We start from the raw sequence: 21,265 nt of genomic DNA, 5'->3' as shown, positions 1-21,265 counted from the left end.
AGATAATTTACATGAAGAACACAAGTTTTAGAGTCCTTCCCCCCAGCAAATGCTCAATAAATGTACATTATTGTCAATGTTATTCCACAGTCTGAGTTTGTGTGTCTTCTCCTACATACAGATGTTTTGTGCTTTATGATGAACCTGTTGTTGGAAGCCCCAGACTGAGGAGTTATGGGAAGCAGCTTATAAAAGAAGCTTCTCCACTTAGGTCTTCCACATGTAGTAATGCAATCCCACTGACAGAAGCATCTTGACTATCATCCTTTAAAAGTCAATTAAATAATGCTTCCATCACAACAGTAGAATTTAGATATCTAAAAGCTAATGTTTGGTTGGATAATATTTTTAAATGGCCACTGATTTTTTTTCCCATCACTGTAATTCTTTCTAGACTACCATTGTTCATTCTGTGTTTATTCATGCACTTCTATGCTTTGTGTTTGAAGGGCGACATGACAGAAGAAACAAAAGATTTTAATGGTCTCCTTCTGGCTTTGAATCCAAAAGCTTAAAGCGTCCATATCATAGACAAAATGTTTGGCAGAACTCATGAAGAATAAGAGCAAGAATATCCTATTCGTCTGGTAGATCATACAAAGAGTATTCTAGAATCATTTTGCAGGGCTCTTATGAAGGTGGATGGACATCAAAGAAGAAATGATGATATGGTGTGTTTACATGTATGTGGCCATGGAAGCATATCATTCTTCTTAGGATTCCTGTGCTCAACAGGTACAGGTAAAACAGAAATGTTACTGTGGATGAAGAAACGGCTGTGTCACCCATTTAGGCAGTGGGATCTTAGCAAGGGTCACATAGACCCTTCCAAGCCAGTATGCATAAGAAAAGTTGAGTTGTCCTAAGATACTCACAAAAATCAGTGAAGTGCCATCTGAACTGGTAATGACTAGACATGGGCTCCATCAATGGTCACTTGTGAGAAGATGGCAAAAAGATATCAGATGCTTGCTCTATCCCACAAATACAATCTTTAAAACTACCTACAGAAACATGGACTCTTGGAACTAACAACAAAATCAACAATAAAAACTAAAACATTGAGAAACCCAGTATATAGGAAGCCTGTGTTCAACTGGTATGTATGGGGTGGTGGCAGAGGCTGCATTTTGGGTCAGAGTGTGGCTTGTGGCTTGTGGCTTGGGGCTTGGGTGAGAAACTAGATTAGAGAATAGTGACCTAATGATCCTCTTGCCTTTCTTTCAAGTTGCTTGCTCATTCACTGCAGATATAGGCTTCTGTGCCCTGGGTGGAGCTAACTGCACTGGTGATATCAAGGCCAAGTAGAAGGGAGGCTAGGACAGAATTTAATGCACACAGATATGAACTCATTATTCCAACCTGTCTTCTGTTCCCCTTGAGCAGGGTGCCTATAATCTGAATTTATTTCTAGCAGGAAAGAAAAACATAGATTTATTATAGTGATAAATTCTGTAAAGGAAAATACAGGGACTGGTGAAAGGAAACAATAGGAGGATTTTATCTATTCTAGGAGGAGAATTTGCCCAAAGAAAGGATTAGGTTAGCATCAGAAAAGATTGGAGCAATAGAGACAGGAGACTTGTTTTTCAAACAAAAGGAAAGTAGCATATGTTAAAACACATGATATTGGAAGGAGCATGGAATGTTGACAATAAATGGTGAAGTATGGTTAGTGAGGAAAAGTCAAAGGTGTGACTGGAAACTGGAATATAAGGGATGAACAAATATAGCCTGTTTGTAGCCCTCTCTACTAGTCTGGCTATTTTCCCACACTATCTCTCTGTACTTGGACCAATAAAAGTCAAGAATTCTCTTGAGATCAGGAATAATTTAATGAATGCATATCTTGGAAATAGCAAAAGACAGAATCTGGTGGTATTTCCAATTATGTACTTGGTAAATTAATGAGAGATGTGCCAAAGAAATTGTATTTAGTCAGAGATTAGATGAGAAGCTCTTTCAAGATTTGATCGCACCTATAATTAGATTTTAGGGAGCTGAAGGAATAGGGACAGAAACATGGTACTTTGTTGAAGGAACTACTAAATGGGGTTTGTTGATGGTGACTGAACTGAAATGCATTGATTGCTGCATTTAGTGGAGGCTGGCTCTGCTCCTGGGAGGAATTCCATTCTTCTGTAGTCACAAGCTTGTGTGATTGTGTCTTCCATTGTTTGAAGGAAAGAAGACCTTTTTTTTTTTTTCTACGAAATGACTCTAGAGGAACAGATACCTAAGGATGAGATTTCTGAATTATTTTTAGATGAGGTTTCTGAAATTGGTTCTTCAATTTGGTTTGATTTAAAGGCGTTAATAATTCTATTTCCAATAGTAAAGAGTGTGAATATTCCATGGCATGATGTGGCAATAGAAATATGAAAAATATCACCATTGAATACTCATGATCAAATACTTCTGAGACAAATTTCTGGATGATCGTTTATATGATACCTTTGAACATTTTTGTCAAACTAACAAGTATAGTGAGACTGGCTTCTTGCTCCTGATTTCACCTGAAAAAGTGGGGAAAGAAAATGATGAGCTCAAGAATTTAAATTCCCAGCTCAAGTGCTGCATAAATGACCTGAAAGCTTCTATGTCTGTCTTGAAATAGACCCTTACCTCCTGTAGCTGCAGAGCTGAGACTGCGGATAATCAAATGTAGAATCTCATCCAGTGAGTGACTGAATTGCAATGCAAATTGAATTCCCAACCTTACAGGATATCTAGTGAGGCTATTGATTGGTAAAGAATGAGATTCTGAGAATTGGAATGGGGACATATGGGAAGATCCTGATGAAGCTGGAGATACTAAGCCCCTAAATTCTGATGAGTCTTCTTTATCAGTAAAAACAGCCACTCCTCCCCATCTGAGGAAGTTAGTCCTGCTTTGCTGGAAAAAAGTTGCCTTGCAAGACAGTACTGATTCTCCTTAGGACTCACCCCACCATCCTTCTTTGCTTCTAGACTTATAACTAGACCCGAGTTCCAATAAGCCCTGAATATACAAGTAAGTTACCTGATTAAATGGCCTAAATGTCCATGGTCTCCTCTCCTGCTACGCTACCTTCTCTCACCCTGTCTGCACCTGTGGTCGCATGGGAAGTTCCTTATGGTCAGTTGACAGAAGAAGGGAAAACTCAGACCAGGTTTACAGATGGTTCTGCATGATATTCAGGAACCACCTAGAAGTGGATCACTGTAACACTACAAGCCCTCTCTGGGACATCCCTGAAGGATGGTGGTGAGGGGAAATCCTCCTTGTAGGCAGAACTTTGAGCAGTTCACCTGGTTGCTTACTTTTCTTGGAAGGAGAAGTGAGTCAAACATTATTATATAGAGATTCATGGACTGTGACCAATGGTTTGGTTGATTACCAGGGACTTGGAAGGAATATGATTGAAAAATTGGTGACAAAGACATCTGGGGAAGACGTATGTGGATAGATCTCTCTAAATGGGGGAAAAATGCTTGTGTCCCATGTGAATGCTTACCAAAGGATGACCCTAGCATAGGAGGATTTACATAATCAAGTGGATAGGATGACCTGTTCTGCAGATATCAGCCAGCCTCTTTACCCAGTCACCTCTGCCATTACCCAATGGGCTCAGGAACAAGGTGGTGATGGTGGCAGGGAGGGAGGTTATGCATAGGCTCAGCAACATGGACTTCCACTAAAGGTGACTTGGTAGGGCCACTGCTGAGAGCCCAAACTGCAAGAAGCAGAGACCAACACTGAGTGATTTCAGTATTGGCACCATTCCCCAAGGTGATCAATCAGCTACCTGATGGCAGGTTGATTACATTGGGCCACTTTTATCATGGAAGGGGCAGCATTATGTTCTTACCATAAGAGCCACTTATTCTGGATATGAATTTGCATTCTCTGCATGCAGTGCTTCTGCCTAGACTACCAACTATGGATTTACAGAATCTTAACCACCATCATGTATTCCAAACAGCATTGCTTCTGATCAACGAACTTACTTTACAGGTTCTTTAGAAGCCAGGATCACAGGTCCAGGAATCAAGGAGTGGAAATGGGAGTATCATTTACTATTACTGTTAGTGATCTGCTAGCAAAATTTTTGCTTTCCGTCCCCATGAACTGATGCTCTGCTGGCCTAGAGGTCTTAATTCCACAAGAAGGAATGCTTTCACCAGGAGACACAACAATGATTCCATTGAACTGGAAGTTAAGGCAGCCACCTGGCCACTTTCGGCTGTCTGTGCCTTTGAATAAAAAGGCAAAGAAGGGAGTTACATTGTTGGATGGGATGATTGATCCTGACTACCAAGGGGAAATTACTAGTCCATGATGGAGCTAAGGAAGAGTAGGTCTGGAATACAGGAGATCCCTTAAGATGTCTCATGATCTGTGATTAAAGTCAAGGGAAAATGCTGTCTCCTAGAGCCTTGACATTGAGAAGTGCTGTGGTAGTGGAAATGGCATTCACCAGAGTGTCTCTAGCCTGAACCTATTTAGATTAGGGGATTTTTAGCGGCTCCACCTCTGTGTTTTCTCACCTGTTGTGGCAGTATTGTATCTTAGATAGAGGCATTTTGAGCTGTACCCTCAAAATGGCTCTGTCTGCACTGTGATAACTGAAAACTCTTGATATCCTGTACTTTGTGGTAGGCTCTATTTTCCATATCAGTGCTAGTCAACTTTACTTTCTCTATGTTTACACTTGCTGGTCCTTTAATTTGGTAAGAGAAAGACTAGAAATTCATTATTATTTTATTCTAAAATTTCTTAAATTTACTTCATGACAATGTTTTCAGCATCCATTGCTCTTGTGTTGCTGTTATGCTTTGCATGCTAATAGAAAACCAGAGATCAGAGTGGTTTATCTTTAATATTCTTTCTCTGTAGTGTCCTGGTTTCCTTGAATTGCAGCAGAACACTTTAAATGAAGTGGAGGCTGCCTAATCAATGAAAAGAAGAGCTAGAGGCATGAGTGGGCCATGGGCTTCAGAGGAACCATTTGGTGGAGCCATACTAGCCTCATCCACAAACCAGCAGACCCTGGAGTAGTCTGACACAAGATGTTACACAGTGATCATCTGTGGGTGATTGAACTTTACCTGGATCTTACTTTTCATCAAAGTGACTAATTCAGCCTGATATCAGAAAGTCCTTTCCTCAATGAAGTTAATCAGTAAAAAAAGACTCATACATGAGAATAACAGTGGTAACAGTGATATGAACCCTGACAAGGAACCACACAAATACAGGCCCCCATGAAAGAAATTATACAACTACTCAGAGAGATATGATAGGACAATTAGAGACAAGTACAAATATGTTCATTGCAAATACATTTGTGATAGGGGATATTGGAAAGTCAATATACAGAACTATTTTTTAAAATAAACTTTAGTATATCAATCCAATTGATATACTAGATTTTTTACTCATTAAATAATTATTTTTATCTCTATGGGCTTGAAAGAAGGGTCATAATACGCAAAATAAAAAATGGGTTACAACATATTAATCATTATATGATACCATTTTCAGAAAGTTATGTATATACTTACATAGGAGAAAATGTGAAAGAATAGAGAGAAGAATGTGGTATAATCTGGAATTTGGAATTTCAGGGAACTCAAATTTAATTATTTTTAGTTTGACTGGCTGGTTGTCTGCATTTCCCATTTTGTTTTCTGAAATAATCTTGTATTAAGAAAAATTTTTGTATAAGAAAAAAATAACAAAGTATGACCAAATTACTGCTGATGTTGTGATTTCACCACTTGTGGCCCATCATGGTTTAATCTTCTTTATTGTCTATCAAGGAAATATAAACCCCTCATTTTTGGAATAAAACTCGTTGTGGTTTCAATCATTTATTAGACTGTCTGCAATGAATGAGGGACATAGCAAAAGCCTAGCCACTCCAATTTTGAGAAGAGTACAACTTAGTAAGTATTATAAGAAAGTTCTGATTATAAGGTGCAGCCCGCTTCCTTTCATCTGCAACTCTTGGTGTATATTCTTCCTTCTGTCTAGATTTTCCCAAACTTCTCAACTCCCCTCCCTATTCCACTACTTCTTCTGTTTGTTTTTATACCTTTTAAGATTCACAATAGGTATCACTTCCTTGACTGGATTAGATGACCGTCATTTGTCTTTCACTTGCTAAGCTGATTCATATCTTAGTACTCAGTGTTCACTTTTCCATTGAGTAAATGTATTTATTGAGAGTCTTCTGTGAGGCAGGTACAGAACTAGGCTCTGGGTTACAGGAGTTCCACACAGCTGACAAAGTAGCTGTCATTTTGGAACGCAGAGTAAGGTGGGGAAGACAAACATATTAAGTACAGTTGTCGTTAAGTGATGTATAAAGGAAGAAATAAGGTCCTACCAAAGAGAACTTCATGATGATTTCACATAGGCTGCAGGGGTGTAAAGGAGGACTCTCTGAGGATAGGGTAGCAATATTGAGATCCAAAGGGTAGATAGGTTTGGTCAGTTGGGAGATGTCCAGGTAGAGGAAAAATGGCTTGTGAAAATCCTGAAGAAGAAAGGAGCATGGTGTATTGAAGAAACTTTCACAGATTAGTGAGCCAAGGGGAGAATTGTGAAAGAGACTTGAGCAGTAGACAGTGAACACACTGCTGCATTCACCTGTACTGTTCTGGACTCTACACCTCTTTCTCTGTCTCCCAGAACAACACAAGAGAGGTAACTAACCGTGGTCAGAGATAATGTCAAGGTCATCAAGTATCCCTTGTGGAAGCAAAAGGTTAAAATGTAGTGAATTCTCAATTTACATATTTTATCAACTAATTAATCATGGGAGTTATTTTTAAGTAGAGGATGAGATCAGAATTTCAATCTCAAGGTCTGATTACTATATTTTTCGGTTGAATAAAATGAAGGAAAAGGGAAACAGGAATAAAGTACCTAAGTTATGGAAGTGGAGGATGGAGCTGATGATGAGATCTGAGGAAGCAAGGGACAGCCAGTGGTTTCAGATGTGCTGGCTCCTGCAGGACAGGAAGGCTGAACATGCTCCTGGAACACCTTAATCCTTTTGGTTGCAGTATTTTCTTTGGCTGTCTTTTTCTTTTTCTGAAAATTGTTTAATTTTCTTGTTAATGTTTGTGTATCAAATGAAGCAAGGCATATTTTCATTGCTGAGTAGTTGATTTACTTATAGCTAAAAGTGTTTTTAGGTGTAGGAGAAAAGAGAAAGACTAACCCTGTGGCCGAGTGGTGAAGTTCGCGTGCTCCACATTGGCAGCCCAGGGTTTTGCCAGTTTGGATCCTGGGTGTGGACCTAGCACCACTCATCAAGCCATGCTGAGGTGGTGTCCCACATATAGAACTAGAAGGACCTACAACTAGAATACACAACTAGGTACTGGGGAGCTTTGGGGAGAAGAAGAAAAAAAAAAAAAAAACAACAGGAAGATTGGCAACAGATGTTAGTCCAGGGCTTAATCTTTGAAAAAAAAAGAGGTGTTTACACACATCACTCCTCTAATAACCTCTGTGGTAGGATGTGGCTAACTTAGAATTAGAAAAATTGAGTTTTGACATGGAAAGAACATTTTATCATCTGTTTCTCCAGTTAACACATCCCTAAAGAAGATATGAAGATATTAGAATTATATCATATATATTCACATTGGTTTATTAAAGCTCATTGCCTTTCACGAAAATGATCAATTATTATTTATTTGGTATATCTGACCTTGATGGGAAACTTAATGAAGAACCAAGTGCCAAACGGGGAGAATGAGTGGAAATGCCTTAGCAGAGTTCCTTCTGTGGGGCTTCAAGCCTGCATCTCTCTCTCAAGCATACCCGAGCCACAGGAGTCTCCTCTGCTCCTTCAGATGTCAGAGTACCACTTGTGGTGGGTGTAAGTGTAGCAAGACCCGCTGCTTCCTGCTTTCTCTTTTTCACTGGAGTTGTTCCTTTTGCTGGAATGGATTTAATATTCTTTTCAACTGATGCAGAAAAAAGGAGGACATGTAAACCCAGAGCAGCCGGTCTAAGACAGCTGAAGCAGTTTCACTATTATTTCCACTCAGCTCCTGCGTGTAGGTCTAGGTATGCTTTTGTCTACCTTGACTGCATTGGCCAGCCAGTCTGCAAGGGGACCAATGGTAACAATACAGGCAGGGACACTGTCTCACGTTCTTCAGTGGTTTGCATACTGGTTGCGTGCACAGTGAACACATCCTTTTGTCATCTAGATTCCCATGTACCTCAGTCAAACTCTTTTCCTAACCTGTTCTATCATTTCCTTTTAAAAATTCAAGATTTTTTAATGCTGCCTGGTGGGTCACCATCTGTAAAAGATCTGTCCAAAGTGGAGAAACCAGTAAAAGGAAATGTGATCTGGATTTGTTACGTAACAAAGTAATATTATTTGCTTTTGCATTTACAAAATATTTTTTCTTAACCCAGTGACTTTATAAGAGAAAGAACTTCTTCACATCTCTGAGGGGTAGGATTTCATTTAAGTACTGCCTCATCTTTTTTGCTATGAAGAGTAATGATGGAGAAAATAGTCTAAATAGACTAAATTCATTTATTGGTTAAATATAAAAAACAATTTTTGTATTTTTGTTTTGTCATTTTCTCATCTTTTTAATGTACTGGGAGTCTCAGCATCTCCTCAACTCCCTCTTGCTTTTGTTTTTTCCACTGCATCCCAAATATGCCTTGCAACATAGAAAAATCCCCATTAGAAAGTAGATGTGCTAAGTGGTCAATTTGTTGACATGTGAAGTACTACCATTATCATGGCTACTGAGTCATAAATAGGGAAAGAGATGCACCAACTATGACCAAGAAGGGTTCTAGTCAAGGTTGGGAAGTGTATGGGAATAGCGACAGTGAGAGGGGATTCCCTATTTCCTTTTAACTTCTCACTTTGTTCTAATCAAGATTGGGGAGGGTCAGGGCAGGGCAGTCATGCTTGGGATCTTCTGTATTACCTTTTTGCTTCTCCTTTCTAGGTTTTTTAGAAAGGCCTTTAAATTCTGGTATGTCTTTTAACAATTCTATTAGTTTGTTCACACAGGCAGCACCTTGGAACTTTTCTTCCATTAGATAAGCAATCTTAATTCTGTTATATTCATCTTGCATTTTTGTAGTCAATCCCAAATCATGGGCCAGTAGGGACTTGACTACATTAAAATAATAATCATTGATGTGCTCTAATCCTTTCAGCAGAACAATTTTCTTGTATTCATTCACCATGTCTCAAGTTATGGATGAGCCTACAAGAAAAAAAATGACATGTAGTGTTATACACTTATATAGACAATTTAAAATGCTGGTTGTGTCTATGTGAGTGAGTGCTCCAGATGAAAGAGCTGTCCATGGGTGTGTGTGCCAAAGAGGGACTATAATCACTAGATATGTCACTGTGTAGAATGTGTTGAAAACTACTGCATCAGGAACTTCTAAGAAATTCTTCCTTATTAATGATGATATTTGAGTTGTCAGGGTTGGATATCATGGAAGGAGGTCTGGAAATAGACAATTACTGCACTATTTAGAGTATGGGCCATACAGTGTCAGAGTCTCTGCTTCCTCCTCCCATCCTTCTTGGGGCTACAGTTTATCCCTGAATGTCTGCCTGTGGGTTCGTGACTCTTCCCACTCACTATGACTACAGTAGACTATGTGCAAAATGAGCTGCAGCTTCTCACCTTATATGAATAATCTTCAGCCACAGCCCTACAGATCCATGCTGAGATATTGACCCTTGTCCATTTGCCTCTTTCCTAATTTGCTCTTACTAGCATCCTCTCTCCCTTGGTGTTATTGGCTGAATTGTGTACCTTCAAAATTCACATGTAGAAGTCCTGACTCCTGCTACTTCAGACTGACTGTATTTAGAGACAGGATCTTTAAAGAAGTAACTAAGTTAAATGAGGTCACTAGGGTGGACTCTAATCCAATATGACTGGTGTCTTTATAAAAAAGAGGAGATTAGGACACAGACACACACAGAGGAAGGACAATGTGAAGAGGTAGAATGATGGCAGCCATCTGCAAGCCAAGGGGAGAGGCTTTAAAAGATACCAATCCTGCAGACACCTTGATATTAGATTTCCAGCCTCCAGAACGGTGAGATGATATTCCGATATTTAAGTCACTCAGTCTGTGGAACTTTGTTATGGCAGCCTTACCAATGAATAAACTTTGTGCTTGACCACATTCTCTGTGTCTGAGGTCCCCATACCCTTGTCCTTTTGCTGCTCCCTAGTGCAAGATCGTGGCATTTATTGGTGAGAATTACTTTAACAATTGCTTGATTTTCCACTTTTAGTCTTAATGTCTCTAATCAGTTCTTTTTTAAGAGTCGGTTATCTTTTTCCTTTAATAGTTCCCCATTTTATTTAGGAAAATTTCCTTTCTCCTAGACTGTCTTGGAGACCTTGAATAATTTGTATTTTATCTTTTTTTTACTTCTCCTGCTTTCCCTTTCTCATATTTAAGCTCCAGAAATATATAGCACATCTTGCTTTTTCAGGCCCTTTGTCTGAAAAGAACCTCCTAGCTTTTTTCTTGAAAGGTAGAATTAGTGAATACATGGTCTACATTAAACCTATCAAATTTAATTTAAAATTCTGCCAAATTATACAAATAATGGAGATATATTCAGCCTGATATGAGTCAAAGGGAAAGCCTTGCATTGAATACTTTTATACATAGTGTCCTGAGCACTAAAGGTAATTATGAATCACTATTTGTGAAAAACGACTTTTTATCAATATGACATTTTTCTTCCCAATATCTTCCCCCAACACACTGACTGAGGAAGCAGAATATGAGTCCTAAGAGTTTAGTCTTTGGAGTTCAGAAGACCTGGTTCTGGAACTTAATATTTTGGCTGCAATGGATATACCTAGGAGGTAAACGAGCGTGTAGGGGAGCAGAATTTGCCACCTCAAATGTGTTTCTGTGGCTTAATTACTTTTAAGAACAAAAGACTCAGGAAGAAACTTTGACCTTCCCCTTAACTGCCTAAAAGAATTTAATATAGAAAGCTTGTTTCAGGAAGGAGCTATCACCATAGATAATTATAGTATAAATCAAATGAGTGTGGTAGACAGGGAGGAATCCAGTAAGGTCCATTTGATCAAAGTCCTCTCATGTCCCATTGTCTCTGAAAGGCATAGTAAACATTTGTTTACCAAACATTTGCTTTTCCATTTCCATGTGACTTGCCTTTCTCTCCTTTGAAGTCCCAAACCACTACCCCTAACATCCTCTTTTGTCTTTAGCTGAAGATGATATTTAAGGAGGTGGCTTTGGCCATTTTGATGAGTTACTTAGTTTTCCTGTGTTTCTCCCAGTGCACATGTTATTAAACTTGTTTGATTTTCTCTTGTTATTCTGTCTCATGACAATTTAATTCTTAGACCAGCCATAAAAACCTAAAAGGTAGATGAATATTTCCTCCTCCCCTACAAGTGCTTGGTAAAATCAGATTGCTATCTCTCGCACAAGGAGATAGGTTGGAATTCAGAAATAGAAAATATAAAAGAATATGTAAGAGATGTCAGAGTACTGGTTAAATTTCCAATCAGTGTCCACGTATTATTTGTTGCAAAAGGAGAGAAAACTAGAACGGAAAGGAAAAAATACTTGAAGAAAGGGCTGGCCCTGTGGCCGAGTGGTTAAGTTCGCGTGCTCCGCTGCAGGCGGCCCAGTGTTTCCTTGGTTTGAATCCTGGGAGTGGACATGGCAGTGCTCATTAAGCCACGCTGAAGAAGCATCCCACATGCCACAACTAGAAGGACCCACAACAAAGAAAATACAACTATGTACTGGGGGGCTTTGAGGGGAAAAAGGAAAAAAATAAAATCTTCAGAAAACATACTTGAAGAAATAATGGGATAAACTTCTTGGAATTCAAATAACACGAATGTCCTCAAATTGATAAAGCCAACAGAGTGCCAAATAGGAGAGGAAAAGAAAACTCACACCAAGACCTAATACAGAGACAGTGAAGGGTGTGTCTCTATATTACAACAGCAACAAAGCAAAAATTCTGAAAGCTTCCTGAACTACAAAGGCTGAAGAATTAGATTCTCAACAGCAAAACTGCATCTAGAAGGACAATGGAGTAATTTTCAATATTATTTGCCCTCAATACCCTATCTGCACTTTTGAAACAAAAAATCCTTTTGAAACCAAAAGGGTTGTGTGTGTTTGCATGTGAGTGTGTGAATTTAGTAACAAAATTTATTAGCAAAATAAAAACTGATCTGAGGAGTTCATGTATAATCTTTAAATCTCACTATAGTGTGAATGCTGTATGCTTTGCTGCAGAAGTATCAGTACATTTGATTTGGAAGTCACTACCTAGACCCTACTGGGCCATCTATGTAATATGTCATATATGGTGAGTGCATTACACAGGCTTTCTTAAGTCACTTAAATTCTAAATTCTGAATCCTATGTGACTTCAAGAGTTTCAGAAAGGTGTTGCCAACTGATCTAAAAGGAAAAATCATTTTGAAACTAGAATGCTATATCTAGCCAAGATTGCATTTTAATGTAGGACCTAAAAAACAATTCTCTGATGTTAACTGACATGATTAACAATCAGGAGACTTGCAAAACACAGACACCCACCAAAACGCTCTTTAGACATACTGTTCAATAAGAAAACAAATACATAAAGTCAAGAAATACTTCATGAAAAAGGGTGAGTGAACAACTAAATTCGGTCTGTCAATGTTTTAAAAATAAATCAAGCCCCAACCAAAGAGAAACAAAACAGGAAGTAGATTAACGCTATGTGTGAAATGTAGAGAGAAAGAGGATATGAGTTTGCTAAGTACTTGCCCTTAAAGGGACAATAGAAATGCACATTTAAAAATATTGACAACAAAGAAGAAGGAAGCATAGAATAAGTGCTACAAACTGAAAAAGAGATGGAGGAAATCAGCTAAAATATAGTATTCAACAGAATATCATAAAGGGTGAAACCCTTAAGTGACATTATTTTTTAATCTACCTATATCTTGCTGACAAAATTTCATTTAAATGTTGAAAAAACAAGTTGTAAAAATTTTATCATGCAAACTGTAATTTAATGATGAACTTTTATCCTAATTAGTTAGCTTTAAATAGACCATAAGACAAAGAACTGGAGTTTCTTTATTGAAGGGTAACAGAATGTACCACTCCAAATATGCCACATTGGCGTGAGGAACTGAAGGCAATCAAGACCCAGCCAACTCAGAGAAAGCTCTTTATCACCCCCTTAACTGCCTAAAAGAATTTAGAAATGGGATCTATACCATAAAGAAAGCTATTACCAGAGACGTTTTCATCTGAGAGACTTATCTGCATGGCAGGCCAACCACTTGTTTACCAAACATCTGCTCTTCCCATCTTCCTGTGAATTGCCTTCCTTTCCTTTGAAGCCCAGACCCATGTCCCTTCCTTTAGCTCAGGATGGTATTTATGCCTCAATTGCCTGACTGCCTTTGCGTCTCATCTCTTTGTGGGTCTCCCATACTACAAAATTATACTTTTTTTTCCTGTTAATCTGTCTTTTTATTACAGGAAGGGCTTAGCCAAGAACCTCGGAGAAAGGGAAAATTATTTTTCCTCCCCTACATTTACACAATGATAAAAGGCTAAGATCCAAGAATATACAACAGTTCTAATCATGCATTTCCTAATAGTAATAAATATATATTATTTGTTAGTACTTTATATTCCTTCATGTTACTAAAAATAATATTACATATTATGTAGTATATTTCTCTATTTCCCTTTATACATACAGTCATGTGCTGCATAATGACATTTTGGTCAACAACATACTGCATATGTGAGGCTTATCCCATGAGGTTAGTACCGTAGAGCCTAGGTGTGTAGTAAGCTACACACCTAGGTTTGTGTAAGTACACTCTATGATGTTTGCACCATGATGAATCACCTAACGATGCATTTCTCAGAACATATCCTTGTTGTGAAGTGACACGTGACTGTATATACGTATGTGTGTTTATATATACATGTGTATATATAGTACATATGTATATGTGTGTAATCCATACATATACATATATATCCTTCCAATATTTATATTAGAAATTGGGAAAACTGGATGGAAAATTTGACAAATTCATCCTTATGGTTCAAGATTTTAGGATTTCTCACTTAACCAAACACATAAAATATAGAAAAAATTTAGAAAATATTTAGAAAAATTGACCATCACAGCTAATAAGGTTAAATGAAAAACTTTATCTAATATTGAGAAAATTCCAAAACCTACATTTAATCTTTACGTTCCTCTCAAGCACATGTGAAAGGTTTGTGGACTAGGCTTTACAGAAAGAGTAAAGCATTCCAAAAGATAAGTATAGATTTGACTCCAGCTACTCTTTTCCTACAAATTCTCACCGCCGGTGTTTATCTCTAACTTTGAGGAAAGCAGGGGGATTCCCCAAGTAGCTGAAATACTACCTCTAACACATGGTGTGGAATGGAGTAAAAACTAAGCATCCTTATAAAAATATTAAGACACCATGTATGAGTGACTGTGTGAAACTTGGAAATTTTATGCTATGTGTATGTGTTTGTTCTCATTTTGTAAAATTGTGATAACACCATATAATACAACTTTATATCCAGATGTATTTTTTTATTTAATACTATTTCATGATACTTTTTTCCAAACCACCATCTTGTCTTTTACCCAGCCTCTCACCACAGCCACCAAGTTTTCTGTTCACCCTACAGGCAAGAAAACCAAAGCCAGGACCGGCTCCGTGGCCGAGTGGTTAAGTTTGCCCACTCTGCTGCGGCGGCCCAGGGTTCGGATCCTGGGCGCGGACATGGCACTGCTCGCGGGCCACGTTGAGGCGGCATCCCACATCCCACAACTGGAAGGATCTGCAACTAAGATATACAACTATGTACGGGGGGGGGGGGGGGAGGATAAAGCAGAAAAAAAAAGACTGGCAACAGTTGTTAGCCCAGGTGCCAATCCTTAAAAAAAAAAGATTGGCAACAGTTGTTAGCCTAGGTGCCGATCTTTTTTTTTTTTTTAAAAAAAGAAAACCAAAGCCTACTTCTAAATATTAACTCATGTTGTAAACAGCTGTAGTATGAATCTGCAATCGTCAAAATGCATTTCGCTTTGTTCAGGGTTCAGTTGTAGTAGAATAAAAGATGTATAGTATATTCCTAGGTAGATGAAGGATTAGAATCAAGCTACTCTGGTTTTCACTTTTCTGAATATAGCCCTACTGCCCTTCACTCACTTCCCACATCCCCACCTGGAAGAACCAAGACTAATTCTCCTCTTATGATCTTGTGGTTACAAAATAAGTACTGGGATCTGTCTGTTCAGAAAACCTCATAGGACTCACCTGATGTGAAACTGCTACTCTGGTCTATAGATCTTGAGATCTTCACCAGAAATGCAAGAATCACTGTTTGTTCACACCAGTAGGAAGAGAAGTCACTAAAGATCTCAGACTCTGAAATGGAGGATGTTGAAAATCTCACGAAGGGAAGAGGAAAATGAAGTATTTTGAAACATAACAAGAAGAAAAGGTACTGGCTAGAGTCACTTAACTTGGTTAGTGCTGGCTTCTCAAACTTTGCTATCCTTCAGGAAAGAAGAAGTTAAGTATTTATAAAATAGTTTTGAGACTCCTCCCGTTAGTGTTCATAGCTTTTGATTTCCTTGGCCACAGAAACTGAACAGTTCCTTTCTGTAAACATCTCAGTCACAATGAAAAATTAGAGCTAAGTTTTTCTCTTAAATTTTTTTTAAAAAAATTGTTTATAGCTGAAAGGAGTTAAAACATTAGAACTTTCTTATCCAGCAGGCTTAAAAGTGGATCAGTAGACACCAACTCCCCTTAAATGAGGCTCTAATTTCAAAAGAGGAGAGATGAGTCAGCCAGCCACTTCTCTCTCCTTTCCTGTTCAGAGTGGCAGTAGGAGGAGATCTTAGTAGAGACGTCTATCATTACCAGTACTTGAGCATACTTCCTGCATGGAAAAAGTTCTGCTGTGAAGATGCTTGTGCTTTCAGTAGTATATAACACATTCACATAGTTGGAAAAATCATTCTAAGTATGTGAATCCTTCGTAGAGTATTTGTAAATGAATTGTGCACTAGTTATCTTCTTATTTATGCCTAGGATCCATTACTTCAATGACTGAATTTCATTATTACCTTTGTCATTCTCAACTGTACACAGAAAACACAAGTGTGTAATTGGCTTATATAATTACAATATCGAAGCCTTCAAATTCTGAAAAACACTAAGTCTTTAAAAGGGTGGAGGGCCTGATAAATACTTTCTTCTGCATTGTGTTTTGTTTTCCCCCTGTTAATGACACTGGATATGATCTGGAGAATCTGCAGATGTCAGATAAATAGAACCAATCAGCAGATGGTGTTGTTATAACCCACTATCTGATCTTCACGAAGAATGAAGCCATGACTGGAAGAAGGGTCTCAAAGACCAGCTAAATTTGTACATGCTGTGAGGTCACCCCAAGGGAAAATAAAGTTTATTGGGTAAATATAAACTAGGGTGATGGAGGAGAAGTCGAAGTCTGAATTGGGAAACCATCTGTATAATTCCACAAAAGCAGGAATAAGTCAGAGAAAACCAAGGAGTATCTGCCACGTGTGCTGTACATACCTGTGGACTTTTACAGTTCTTTTTCACAGACTTTAGTACTGTCTGTGTGGATGCATTGAGCTGGTCTTAAGTTAAGGGTAGAGATGGACATTAGGGAGGCTATTACTTGTCAATTAAATAATTATGTTTATAAGAATGATCTCTTTAAGAGAGTGCATGCAAAGTAATGAGGGTAAAATTAAGGGACTATCCTAGGAGACAAATATAATGGGGTTATGAAGCTGTCGGTGGTATAAGAATTAGCTGAGATGATAGCAGCATAGAAATAGTTTTATGTAATTGAAGTGCTCCCTCTAACTATGGTTAGTCAGAGTAGACAGCCCTGAATGTTTTGATCATATGCTTACCTGTTGAATGTATTTATATCCCAGGGAATAGTAGCCAATCCATTCTTACTCTGATGACATGTCACAACCAGAATCCAAGCTTGATTGAGAATGCATTATTCAAATGAAAATAAAATGATGATTGATGTAGTTCAGTTGGGGCTTAAAAAGATTGTATCTCATATATATGAATATCGACTGTTTTCCTCTTGTCATTGATCCTCGTGGCAAAAAATAGATAATCCTACTGATTAAATGTCAAGCTTGCCTAATGAATCTTTTTCTACAGCCCTTCCAGGGAGATATCTTGAAAGAATGTGTATTAATAGGGTGCCTAATCCCATATCCTATGGGAAAATTTCACCTAACCATCAATAGTCAAGATAGTCCTGATTTTTCATATTCAATCACCACACAAAGCTCACTTTGTCAAGTCAATATTTTAATCCTATGTATTCGAAGAGAAAGTTGAACAAAAATTTGAAGGCTTGCCTTATGTAACTGGAAGAACCCATTCACAGCTGTTCCTGAAGCGTATTTGTAAAGAATATTGATCCTGGAAATTTTGTTTGCTCTTTATGTAATAAAATAATAAATTCAAATATATCTTTAACCACTTAAATGACAAAAGAAAATAAAAATAGTAAAAAAAAACCCAAACCTCATCTTGAATAGCACTAAAATTGGAGACTGATGTCCACCATAAGGCACAGATATCAATTTTCAGTTGTAAGTGGTGTACACTGGGTCATTTTGAGAGCCCAACTCATAGTGCCCGTTCCCAAGAAATAATGCTGTGTTATGAGAAGTGAGAAACACATGTGCTGGTTGACCTCCTTAAGTCATTTAATGCAAACAATCTCAGGGCACTATTGTTGGAAATATGGCCCTCAACATGAATACACTGCACTTCTCAATGTCAGGTCTTTAGGAATCAGCATGCTAACAGAAAACCTGGGAATGGATTGGTTTGTCTTCATTCCCTTCTATCCACAGTGGCTTGAGATCATATGAGTTGATTCAGGATACTTTATGGAGGGAAAGTTGTCTAATCTATAGGAGGAAGTGTGAGAGGCAAGGTTAGGCCATGGGCTTCATAAAAACAAGACCATGGAGCCACATTGGCTACTGCCTCAGACCAAAAATACTTAGAATGGTGTGAGCTGGAATAGTACACACAGCAATCTTTGCTTGTATCTGACTTCTCATCAATGTGACCAATTTAACATAACACAGGAAAGCACTTTCCCCAAGCACGTTAATCAGTGATTATATATGAAAGCAACAATAGTAGCATGGAATGCAACCTGACAAGAGAGGTACAGGACCCAAATGAAAAAAATTATACAACTACTTGGAGTGACATACTAGGACAATAGAGAATAGAAGTATATTCATTACAGAGATAATTATAATAGAGGATATAGAAATTTTATACTACATGGGATTTTTTTTAATACATTTAAGGACATCCATGCATTTGAGCATTTTAATTTTTAAGTCATTATTTCTTTCTCTATTTATGGATGTGTAGGATGGTTATAATACATTAAAAAATAAAATCGATTATGGAATATTAAATAACGTTGGACACTATTTTCAGAAAAATTATGTATATACCTAAGCAGTGAAAATCTGAAAGGATATACATGTGGTATAATCTGGATGCTGGAATTTCAGGTAATTTAAAGTTGTATTTTGTTTCAGTGATTGGTTGCCTGTATTGAATCATGTTTTTCCTAAAATAATCAGGAAAGAAAGAAAAAGTGAGAGAAGGAAAGGTAAAAAATTGTAAATGATGTAGTTTGTTGCCACTCTGACCCACCATAATCTTTTCCCCTTCATTGTGTATGAAGAAAAAAATACTCTCCTTTTTAACAGTAGGGGTCATTGGTAGATATTTCAATGAGTTATTAGACTGGCTCTTATATTTGTGAGATATAATAAAAGTCTAGCAAATCCACATTTCAGAACAGTACAATCAGAACTAATGAAAACATGCAATTATAAAACATGGCTTCCCCTATTTCATTTCCAGGTGTTAGTGTGTGGTTTTCCTATGTGGGTTTCCCCAAACCTTTAAACTCTCTTCCTTTTTCCACCACTTTCATGTGTGTGTGTGTGTGTGTGCGTGTGTGTGTGGTTGAACATTCTATTTTTATTTATATATTGCATTCTTGCCTGGATTAGATTAGCCTTATTTAAGCTTCAACGGACTCTGTGAAATTCTTATCTTGGTATTTGGTGTTTATTATTTTATTGGGCGATTGTATTTATTTAGAGTATATCGTGAGGCCGATCCTGCACTAGTAACTTGGATAAAGTGGTTTAAAAGGCAGACAGGATACTCCTACTCTTGAAACTTGTAGTCTGGGTAAAATGACAAATGTTAATTACAGTTGTTGTAAGTGGTAGAAAAGAAAAAACAAGATCTAGGGGCTGGCACTGTGGTGTAGTGATTAGGTTCCCGTGCTCCACTTCAGCGGCTCAGGGATCGTGGCGTTGGATCCCAGGTGTGGACTTACACACTGCTCATCAAGCCACCCTGTATTGGTGTTCCACATACAAAATAGGGGAAAATTAGTACAGATGTTAGCTCGGGGATAATCTTTCTCAAGCAAAAACAAAGATCCTATACAATTAAACACCGGGAGAATTCTCCTAGCCTGAGGAAACATAAGGGAGGATTTCCTGAGAAGGAGACATAAATTGAGACTGAGAGGATGAAAAAATTTGACCAGGTTTGGTTTCTGAACATCCTGAAGTAGAAAGAAGCACAGTGTATTGAAGAAACTTTGAGTAGTAAGCAAAGGAAAGAAGTGTGAAAGACTCGACCAGTAGACAATGAACCCATTACTATATTCACTTATATTCTTACAGATGCTACATATTTCTCTCCCTCCTCCAGGCAAACAAAAGACAGAAGACTCTTGAGGCCAGAAATAATGTCAAATTCACTAAATATCCTTTGTAGAAACAGAAGATTAAAAGGGAGTTAATTTTCAATATATGCATTTGACTGAATAATAATTGGAGTTGTTTTTATGGAAGATTAAATGAGATTTTATTTTGAGGTTTAAGCACAATGATATGTATTAAATAAAATGGAGCAAAAGAGAAACAAGAAGAAAATATCTTATTTAAGAGAGAATGCCCTTGTAAACATATGATTACTAACTAGGTATCCAGATCTTTCACAACAGAAATACTCACAAGTCTCACCTCACTAGAACTTCTTCCATAGTAGTCTAGATCTTGAGATAGTCTTCAGAAATGCAGGAATCAGTATTTATGTTGTAAGAGTAGAAAGATAAATTAGTAAAATTCTCTGGAGACTGAACTGCAAAATGTTGCAATCTTGTGAAAAGCTAAGAAAATGAAATATTTTGAAAGATTACAATGAAGAACGGTACTAGTTTGGATCATCCAAAAAGTTGACAAGTGCTGGCTCTGTTATGTGCTATGAGATAGTATTCTCCGCCACTTGCTTTCTTCCCAAGGGGAGAGAGGCTGTGAAGTTATGAGGGGATTTTGAGACTCCACCCATCAATGTTCATAGATTTTCATACTGTTAGTCAGGGGAACTGCATAGTTTCCTTCCTGTAAATATTTTATTCAAAATGAAGAATAGTAGCAGAGATACCCTCTTTTGGAGTTTTGTAGCACATACATAGTTGAAAGAAGTTCCAACATTAGAACTTTCTTATCCAGTGAAATTAAATGTGAGTCAATAGAAACCAAAGCCCCATCAATGAGACCCAAATGGAAAGGTGAGTCACCCAGCCACTTCTCCCTTCTACCTTGTTCTCAGAATGGCAGTGGCAGGACGATATCGTGGAAGAAGCATCTGTCCCTACCAGTACTTGAGTGTACTTTCTGGGTGGAGGAAGATCTGCTATGAAGTTGCCTATAGTTTCAATAACATGTGACACATTGACATAGTTATTATTTGTTGACATTCCTGGAATCTAATAGAGGCATAGAATCATGGTAAAAATTTAGCTCCTTCCTAGAGTATTTATAAATAAATTTTTCACTGGTTATCTTCTTGCCTATGACTAAGATCCATTATTTCAATGATTGAATTATGTTATTATCCTTGCCTTTCTCACTTGTACACAGAAAATATAAATGGGCCCATCTGACTACAACAATGATGCCTTCAAATTCTGAAAAAGAACTGAGCTTCTAGAAGAGTTGAGGGCCTGATAAATACTTTTCCTTGCATTTTTTTCTGTTATAAATAATGAACGCAGCCTGGTGAA

General features: G+C 37.8%; 1 protein-coding gene and 1 non-coding gene across 2 annotated transcripts in view; both read right to left on the bottom strand.

The window, feature by feature from the left end:
• Positions 1-21,265, bottom strand: part of LOC106835803 (gamma-interferon-inducible protein 16-like) — a 70,440-nt gene that overhangs the window by 31,760 nt on the left and 17,415 nt on the right. Inside the window, exons 8-9 of the mRNA XM_070498070.1 lie at positions 7,823-7,968; positions 6,375-6,524 (exon numbers count right to left, since the gene is read on the bottom strand). Of these exons, the coding sequence (XP_070354171.1) occupies positions 6,375-6,524; positions 7,823-7,968 (296 nt within the window). The remainder of the gene's footprint in view (positions 1-6,374; positions 6,525-7,822; positions 7,969-21,265) is intronic.
• Positions 8,544-20,496, bottom strand: LOC106835732 (uncharacterized). Its single transcript, XR_011498087.1, has 4 exons — positions 20,223-20,496; positions 17,022-17,100; positions 15,382-15,492; positions 8,544-9,249 (listed from the first exon to the last, which is right to left on the bottom strand). It is a non-coding gene; the product is annotated as an uncharacterized protein (transcript).

Source organism: Equus asinus, chromosome 25 (genome assembly GCF_041296235.1).
Source record: "Equus asinus isolate D_3611 breed Donkey chromosome 25, EquAss-T2T_v2, whole genome shotgun sequence".
NCBI classification, from domain to species: domain Eukaryota; kingdom Metazoa; phylum Chordata; class Mammalia; order Perissodactyla; family Equidae; genus Equus; species Equus asinus.
This window is presented reverse-complemented; position numbering and strand designations above follow the sequence as displayed.